General features: G+C 39.0%; 2 protein-coding genes across 2 annotated transcripts; both read left to right on the plus strand.

The window, feature by feature from the left end:
* The first annotated feature begins 871 nt into the window (after positions 1-871).
* Positions 872-2,010, plus strand: LOC107620004 (uncharacterized). The gene is made up of 2 exons (XM_016322229.1): positions 872-1,717; positions 1,831-2,010. Exons 1-2 carry the CDS (start codon positions 872-874, stop codon positions 2,008-2,010), a joined length of 1,026 nt encoding a protein of 341 aa, XP_016177715.1.
* Positions 2,011-5,178: 3,168 nt separating this feature from the next.
* Positions 5,179-6,938, plus strand: PUB8 (plant U-box 8). The gene has a single exon (XM_016326467.3). The coding sequence runs from the start codon at positions 5,428-5,430 to the stop codon at positions 6,556-6,558; it is 1,131 nt and encodes a 376-aa protein (XP_016181953.1). The 5' UTR covers positions 5,179-5,427; the 3' UTR covers positions 6,559-6,938.
* Positions 6,939-9,305: the final 2,367 nt, after the last annotated feature.

The following is a 9,305-nucleotide window of genomic DNA, read 5'->3' on the forward strand; positions in this document are numbered from 1 at the left end:
GCAGGCAAAGGTCACAGCGGGTTTGCACGCACAATGAACAGTGAGCCAGCCGGGACAACTACGGCTGGTTATGGATCTGCAGTTGATGGCGAGGATGAGGGACTTGATGCGATAACACATTATGGGGCTAACGGTGATATGGAACCGAATCGAAGGCGAGTTGGCGAGCTTAGTGTCTTGAACGACACGACTGAGGAGGAAGGAAAGATGAAGGCTGATCGTAGCCTTCAAGTGGGGAACGTGGGACCAGTGCTTGATGAAGCAATCAGTGACCGCCTTGATCAGAATGTCGGTGGTGATCAAACTCTTATTCAAAGTGGTAGAAGGAGAGGTCCCGGGCATGATAAGGGGGCCTTGGAGGGAATGAGCTTGGGAATGAGACAGGTGGGAATGCGGCGGAGGACAGTGACACGTAGTGCTCGAAGCTGGATGAACAGCAGCTGGAGAACCGAAGGACCTGGGAGCTTGCAACGGAGTCTGGCGCTATGCTGGTCAATGAGGAGGATGACATTATGGCAATGCTCCAAGCGCAGAACGAAGAAATAGAATGCAAAAGAAAAATGGCGAAGCATAAGAAAAAACTGAGACGATGCAGACCCAAACACAAAAATAGGTGTGTCAAAAGAATTTTAAATGATTTTTACCTCTTGGAATATTAGGGCTTGCGAGGTGATGGAAAGATAAGGATGGTGAAGGACTTTAAGAATAAACATAGATTAGATCTGTCGGGATTGGTTGAGACTAAAAATTAGGTAGTAACCAGATATGATGCTGCACGAATTTGGGGGCAAGATGGTGCGGGTGGGAATTTGTAGGCTCTGATGGTGCAGCAGGTGGGCTTTTGTTAATATGGGATGAATTAGTGTTTAAAATGAATAACTGTTACAAGGGAGAGAGATTGTTGTGTGTTGAAGGGGTCCTGGTAAAGAATAATTTCAATTGTGCTTTCTTTCTGGTCTATGGTGCACATAATAGGGATGCGAAAATTCAGGTGTGGGAGGAGCTGAGTTACATGACTGGTTTATGCCAGGTTCCTAGTTGCTACATGGGAGACTTTAATGAAATAGTACGTGTAGACGAAAGGCAAGGTACTGATGTTCTACCTAGGTCGGCGGAGGAATTCAAGGGTTGGATACAAGATATGCATTTAGTGGATTTGCCGCTCACAGATCGTAGGTTCACATGGTTTCGAGGACGTTCTTGCAGTCGTATAGATAGAGCTCTGGTTAGCTTGGAGTGGTTAGAGGAGTTTCCTAAGACTCAGATACGGGGTGGACCAAGGGGTTTGTCATATCATTGTCCTGTAATAGTAGAAGACATGAAGCAGAAGGGAGGACCAAGGCCGTTCCGAAGCTTGCATTCCTGGTTTACACATGAAGACTTTCTCATAATGGTTAAAGAGGAATGGAGAGGTTTGGGGGAGATTCAGTTCACAGACAAGTTGAAGGCATTGACAATTCCATTAAGGGGATGGCATAAGGCTAATTTTGGGGATATGGACAACAAAATTATGAAATTTGAGGAAGAAATTAAGAAGATTGACGATTTGGTGAGCAATGGAGTGTATGATGGAACGATGGAGGCTAGAAGAAAGGAGCTGGTTATATGCTGTGAGAGGTGGTATGTTAGGAAAGAAATTCGTTGGAAACAGATGTCTCGATCTCAGCAAGCAAAGGAGATGGACAAAAATACAAGATACTTTCATAATATAGCTTCAGTAAGAAGGAGGAATAATAGGATCGATACACTGTTAATCAACGGCAGATTGGTCAGGAATAAGCTAGAATAAAAATTGCTATTGGAGGGTACTACAAGGAGTTATATCACCAGGAAAGTTCTCCTACGGTGGGTTTCAGGGATGGCCTGGTGGGTAGGATAGAGCAGGAAAAGTCTGTAACTCTGGAGGCACTGCCAACGATGGAGGAGATCAGAGAGGCTGTATGGGATTGTGAGTCTTCTAAGTCACTAGGTTGTGACGGGTACAACATGAATTTTATTAAGAGTGTGTGACCACAACATCTATGTCGATCCTGATAAATGGGTCGCCATCCAACCCGTTCAAGATGGAAAGAGGATTGAGACAAGGTGACTCGCTTTCTCCTTTCTTGTTTGTACTGGTTGTGGATGTACTACATCGAATTGTGGGAGAGGCAATTAAGAACGGACGTATATCACCATTGTTGATTGGGAGAGATACTATAGCACTGTCGCATCTACAGTTTGCTGATGACACAATTTTGTTTTGCCCACCAGAGGAGAAAACTATTAAGAATTACAAGCGGCTCTTGAGATGCTTTGAGTTGATGTTAGGGCTCAGTATTAATTTTGACAAGTCGAGCTTGATTTCGATAAATTGTGACGAACAGTGGATTCAGAGTATGTGCCAGTTGTTGGGTTGTAAGCGTAATTTCCTTCCAGTCAAATATCTGGGTATCCCCTTAGGTGCAAATCCGAGGTTGGTAAAGACCTGGAAGCCTATAATAAACAAAGTGGAGGAGAAGCTCAGTTTGTGAAAAGCTAAAGTACTAAATAAAGCTGGAAAGTTGGTGCTGATTAAATCAGTTTTAAAGAGTCTGCCAGTGTATTATTTGAGTTTGTTCAAGATGCCGAGAGCTGTTGCTGAGAAGTTGATTTCATTACAGTGAAGGTTCTTGTGGAGTAAGGAGGATAGTGGTAATGGAATGGCATTAGTAAAATGGGAAGTGGTGCAGGCCCCTAAAAAACTAGGGGGTTAGGAGTCGGAGATGCTATGGTTCGGAACGCAGCTATGTTGTTTAAGTGGTGGTGGCGGTTTGAAAAAGAAGATTACCTGTTGTGGAAGAAGGTGGTTTGTTCCTGTTATAATCTGAATTCTGCTGAGCTACTATCAACTCAAGTGTTACCTACTAGAGGAGGCCCGTGGAAAGACATATGCTAACTACAAATACTGAATAGCCATATAAGGGATAAGATGGCTACAGGCTTGTCCATGGAGATTGGCGATGGGCGGCGTACTCGGTTTTGGAAAGATATATGGTTGCTTTGTGGGTCTTTGAAAGATCGGTTTTTCAGGCTTTTCTTTGTTTCAAACCAATGTGGATCTGTTATAGGGGATTGTGGATTCTAGGATGGGTTAGAGTGGATTTGGAACTTCCAATGGAGGAGAGAGCTCTTTCAATGGGAGTTGGAGCTCCTGGGTCAATTACATGAGGCGTTGAGACCTGTGAAACTAGTAATTAACAGAGATGATAGGGTAGTGTGGAAATATGATCGATAAGGAGTTTATTCAACTAACTCATATGTACAGATTTTGCAGGAGGCAGTACTCCTAGAGGAGGTTACTAGTTATAGCTTCACTAAGACCATCTGGAGAGGGTTAGTACCACCAATAGTGGAGTTGTTTGCTTGGTTTGTCCTAATAGGTAGGGTGAATACAAAAGAACGACTAAGCCGTTTGGGGATCATTAACCAGGAAGATAACATTTGTGTTTTATGTAATAAAGATGTGGAATATGTGCACCACTTGTTTCTAGGTTGTAATTTTATTTGGCAGGTGTGGAATGCTTGGATATCGATGTCTGGCCGCCAATGGTCTATTCCAGGTTCGATGAAAGAACATTTTTTAAGTTGGACAGAGGAGTCGAGAAGAAGGGAAGATAGAGAGCAACGATTGAGATGCTTTTGTGTGATCGTTTGGAACATCTGGCTGGAAAGGAATAGAAGGATTTTTCAAAATAAAAGTAAAGGTGTTGAAGAAATTACCAACATGACTGTGTTGAGCCACAATGAGTGGAGAGGTGTGGACCCCTTTAATTGTTGATGACTATACCGAAAATGACAGGAGATTTTTCTTTATGTGGTTGTGTTAGGCTTAAGTTGGTTGTTTGTTTATCTGTCTTCACTGCTCCACTTTTTTTGTTTAAAAAAAAAAACATAAACTTAAAAAATTACAAAAATTAAATACCACATTGCTGGCATCAAAAGAAAATGAGTGTAAATAAATTTTTATTCCAATTTTGCTATCAATTATAATTGAGTTTAACTTTATATTTAATGTATTAGCAGTGAGATTTCAAACCAAAAAATAATTAAACTCACCAGGGTCTAGGAGTATGCAAATTCTAACTGGAATCACAAAATTTTTTATATTTATTCGTATCTGATATAAAATTTACCGTTATGATTCAACCCACAGGTCTATTAAATTTAATTGATCCGCGTATAAATAGGATAGATAATAAATTTAAAAAATATTATAGGATTATTAAAATTTATTTTTTTTGTCATCGTTTTAGCTATCAATCTATTTTTTTAGTTCAATAATCTAATAACATGTTTTAGTTTATACTTTTAAATATTGATGATGATTAATTAATGATTAAAAATAATAAATTTTTATGATCATCTAGCATTTTTTTTAGATATATATCTATTGATCCGATCTGCATATCCAAATAAAAAATAAAAAATTATAATATATTTAGTTGTTTAATTTCTATTATTATTCTTATATGTGTAGTTGTTTTATTTTCATTATTTAAAAATATTCTAAAAGTAAATAAATGTAAAAGAACTAAATTTTTTTAATTTTTGAATTTTTTAAGAATATTTTTGAATTTTTTTATCAATAACATCTAATATATGATTTGATCTAGTCCACAAATTTGTGAATTAAATTTAAACCTAAAAAATATAAATATTCTATCTGATCCCATATTTTTAATATAAAAATTTTTGTCTATACCAAATCCAATTTAATTTACTTACACTCCTAAAACTCAGAATCAATAATTGTAAAAATAGAACTTCTCTTGCAGTTTGCCATTTTTTATATTAAACAAGAGTTTTACTAACAACTAGTTTTAGTTATATGACAAAATAAAATTCAGATATAGAATTAGAATATCAATCTGTTTAACTAATAATAAAACTCTGTTTCCCAAAAAACAATAAATTCCAAAACAAATACAAATAAATGAGATACCTAAGACAAGTATTGTGACACTTAAAATTTTCAAAATAAAACAATACAAGTAATTTATTATTTGAATAATGTAGACTTTGATATGTAATGACGAATGCTGAGAATAAAATTCAGAACTCAAAGAAAATGACATTTAAAAAGAAGAAAAGAATGAAGAAGTCGGTCACTCGGGGAGGGTATAAATGTATTTTGAGAGGGCTGAGAGCCCCCAGAAGAGGAATCAGAATCGCGATTTCAATATTTTGTTGTAATAAATATTAAAAAATTTCCAAAAGCGTAGCAGTGGCAAAGGAAGGAAGGGGAATAACAATTAGCATAGTAAAGGAAAAGAAAGCAGAGGAAAGGAAAGCAGAGCAGCCTCCTCCTCCAAAGCAAAAACCCCCATAAACCCCTCACTCACTCTCTTGTTTCCGCCATTCATCACTGTCAGAAAGAAAGAGAGAGAGAGAGAGGAGAGTAAGGGAATGGCGGCTCAGCTACCAGAACACTTCAAGTGTCCGATTTCACTCGAAATAATGTCCGACCCAGTCATACTCTCCTCCGGCCACACATTCGACCGCTCCTCCATACAGCGCTGGCTCGATGCAGGCCACCGCACCTGCCCAATTACCAAACTGCCCCTCCCGGATCATGCCTCCCTCATCCCCAACCACGCCCTCCGCAGCCTCATTTCCAACTTTACCCCTCTCACTCCAACTCCAATTCCCAATCCCTCACCTCCCCACCCCCAACCCGAAACCCTAATCTCTTCCCTCACCTCCTCCGCTTCCTCTTCTTCCTCCAAGCTTGACTCGCTCCACAAACTCACTCGACTCGCCAAGCGCGACTCGCTCTTCCGCCGCCGTCTCACCGACTCGGGAATCGTCCCGCCGCTACTCTCCTGCGTCGACTCCCACGACCACGATTCCCTCCGCGAGAACGCTCTCTCTTTGCTTCTCATTCTCAGCCTCGACGACCACAACAAGGTTGGACTCGTCGCCGAGGGAGTCGTTGCCCGCCTCGTCGCCGTCATCTCCGGAACGGCTGCAGGAAATCCATCCCCGGACTGCCGCGCGCTCGCAGCCACCACACTCACAAGCCTGGCCGTCGTGGAGGTCAACAAGGCCACAATCGGCGCGTACCCTCACGCGATCGAGTCACTCGTGGCCCTCGTAAGGGACGGAAAGGGGAGAGAGAAGAAGGAAGCAGCGACGGCGCTCTATGCTCTCTGCTCCTTCCCGGACAACCGGCGGAGGGCGGTGGAGTGCGGCGCGGTGCCTGTTCTTCTCCGGAGCGTGGATTGCGGCTTGGAGAGGGCCGTTGAGGTTGTTGGAGTTCTTGCAAAGTGTAAGGAAGGGAGGGAACAGATGGAGAGGTTCCATGGATGCGTTCAGATTCTGAGTCGGGTTCTGAGGAATGGAAGCTCAAGAGGGGTTCAGTATGCTCTCTTGGCTCTTAACTCGTTGTGTTGTGGCAGTGAAGTTGCTTCTATGGAAGCCATCAGAGAAGGCCTTTTGGAAACATGTCTTGGCTTTCTGGAAGATGATAACGAGAAAGTGAGAAGGAATGCTTCCGCTTTGCTTCAGAATCTGCGTGGCAACAATAGGATCAGCTGATCAATGTGGATTTGGGAATGAAAAAGAAAAACAAAAAGTCAGTTTTGATCAGAAATTTAAGTTAAGGAGATTTGTTGTCCTCTATGGAGGTGAGTTTGGGTTTCTTCTTCTCTCTTTTTTATTTTTCTGTTTTTTTTTTTTTTGAAGGAAAAAAAATTCTATATTGTTGGGTACTTGCCTCCTGTACAAAATCAAGATCAATTTTTTTTTTTTAGAAAAATGTCATAGGGTTCTTTTGTATGTTGTGTACATTGAAATAATGAAAGAAAAAAAAAAGGTGGGAGAGGCTAGCTCTCCTCTTGTTACTTAGATTTTATAGGGAGAAAGTTTATAATTTGGTCCTTTGATAGTTGAAATGTAATGTGGAACTGTTTTGGAAATTTCTCTTGGGGTTCAGCTAACTCTGCTATACTGGGTTGACAATTTGATTTTGTGGTCTTGTTTTGGCTACATTTTATCATCCTGTTATGTTAACTCTGTGTTACTCTGTAAAATTAAATGAAAAGGATGAAATTGGATGCCCCCTTTTTCCTGCCAAAATTTGAATAATTGAATATTTTTAGCGGTTTTATACAGAATTCTGTAATTTAAAATGGCTATATATTCTGTTATACTGATAAAAGCTACCAAAATGAAAATTTTGTTCTTTCTATATCGTTCATCCTCTGGACTAGTCTTTGACTCTTGTATGATTTGGAGCCGCACATGCGGGAGTTGTTTTGCACTGAAGTTGGATGGGATAGTGAATTTTAGATCAAACTTTTATCAACTCTCTTTCTGCTTAATTGGTTCTGTCTCAACTGTCTAACTTTAAATTTCTATCAAAATCTTCGTTTTTTTTTTTTCTATTCAAGCTATTTAATGCATAGGATTTTGTAGACAACTAGACATGCATCTAAACTTCTGGGCTTGGCCTTTGGTGTCTCTTTTTAATCTTAGGGTTATGACTTTTTGGTTGTTATCTGTTTGACTCTCTGCTTTCGATATGGGGTGGGGATGGACGAATGGTTTGGTCTGTGAAGCAATTCCCTACTTTTTCTGAAATGATCACAGGATATGTAATTACAAATTTTGGGGTACAGCAGTACATCACCCTGCATTACGTGAGTAGTAGTTTAGTACTGCTTCATTTCTTTATGTATGTGGATAGGTAGTTGGCATCAATAACAATAGCATTGAGATGGCTTTATCCCTACAATTAAGTTGGCCTTTGTCATTTTCTACTTCCAATAAATGATTTGTCTACAAGTAAGGCAAGTGCTATGAATAATTGGCTTGTACGTGAACATTACTCACTATAGTATTAGCACAACCACCTTTTTCTTTTTTGGCCGTTGAAGTGAACTCACCTGGGCTTCCATCTTTTATTATGAGTGCTATGTGCACATGACATGTAGTAAATGCTATATACTGCTAATCAGAATAAATATGTATGGTCCAATTCCAGTTTCTGATAAGCTGTGGAATGTGGATGCTCTCTCTATTTTAATGTTAAGGTTTCACCAGTATACTTATTCCTCCTTCTAACTGAATTTCTAGAATGCGTTCAGGTCTTCAGAATATAGCAAAACCTATGGAGGCTTATATGTCTTGTGGTTTAAATTGAATAAAAGTTAAATTCACTCTGGCCATGCTTGTCAAATTTGGTAGAAAATTGCATCCTGAATTTTGCTTTGATCCCCTTGTACTTTTTCTTACTATGGATGCTGCTTTTGATGAGGGATTCCAATTTGTGTCGTGTGTGCCTCTCGAGTGTGAATAGGCATGTGCCTGCCTTAATTTTTTTTTGGGAAAAAAAAAAAGAAAAAAGGTAAAGTAGTCAAGTATATGAACATTCCCACCGGTACTTGAGTTTGTTTCCCTATGAGGAACATCTCTGACAACGTAGATAGCATTGTTTTTCGTGTTTTTGTTTAGTTATGTGGTATTTGGAAGCAGTTAATTAGGTGCACCCTCCACAAAATTTGCCTTACTGGTTGTTTTTAATGTCAAAATGTGAAGAACATAACGACACACATGCTATTACACTTGATTTTGTTAAGGTTGCTTTGTGGTTCATATTATCTAATGCTTTCGTGATTAGTTTAAAACATGTCACGAGACTGGTTTGGTCAACACGTACCTTTTCAGTTATCTGGTACCTTTCTTCATATATTTGATTCTGTTCCTACAATCTTTTTTCCTCCTTGAAGCATTTAACTTATTTATTTTTTAATTGGTGATTGATTCCTTACCCATTGAAGATTGCAATGAAGCTGATAGGGATTAGACATATTTTATTAGAAAAGAGCCGCCTCATGTGACTGAAGTTGACTTGGATTTGTTTTGTATTGGTAGTCTTGCAAAATAAAGATTGAAAATTACAATCGAGTCCTAATATTCAATAATAAGTTAATAACTACATTTCAATTCGTTTACGTAAACAGCTACTACTGGTGGATTATGGTTGTGATCAGATATTATTATTATTATTATTATTATTATTATTTGCTTACAAAGTTTTCTCTGACAAATCTAAGTTCTGCCAAACCGTGCGCTCACCCGTGTTCCTCGTATTTTATTTTAACATTAAAACATTATCTTGATCTTTGATGTCTTTGGTATCCTTTCTTTCTTGGCTAATATATGTTTATTAGGTGTTACTAATATTTTTTTTCACTTTTGTTTCTAATTAAATAATCTTCTATGGAAATGCAATTAATAGAGTTTAGCATTTAATATTAACCAAAAGATGCTGGTAAAAGAAA

This window comes from Arachis ipaensis, chromosome B10, assembly GCF_059453495.1.
Source record: "Arachis ipaensis isolate K30076 ecotype BB chromosome B10, ASM5945349v1, whole genome shotgun sequence".
Lineage (NCBI taxonomy): Eukaryota > Viridiplantae > Streptophyta > Magnoliopsida > Fabales > Fabaceae > Arachis > Arachis ipaensis.

Excerpts from the sequence above, each read along its gene's own strand:
- LOC107620004 (XM_016322229.1), top strand. The coding sequence starts at position 872 with ATGAATAACTGTTACAAGGGAGAGAGATTGTTGTGTGTTGAAGGGGTC. Across the intron at positions 1,718-1,830 it reads ACTTTCATAATATAGCTTCA|GAAAGTTCTCCTACGGTGGG; the intron begins GTAAGAAGGAGG and ends TTATATCACCAG.
- PUB8 (XM_016326467.3), top strand. The coding sequence starts at position 5,428 with ATGGCGGCTCAGCTACCAGAACACTTCAAGTGTCCGATTTCACTCGAA.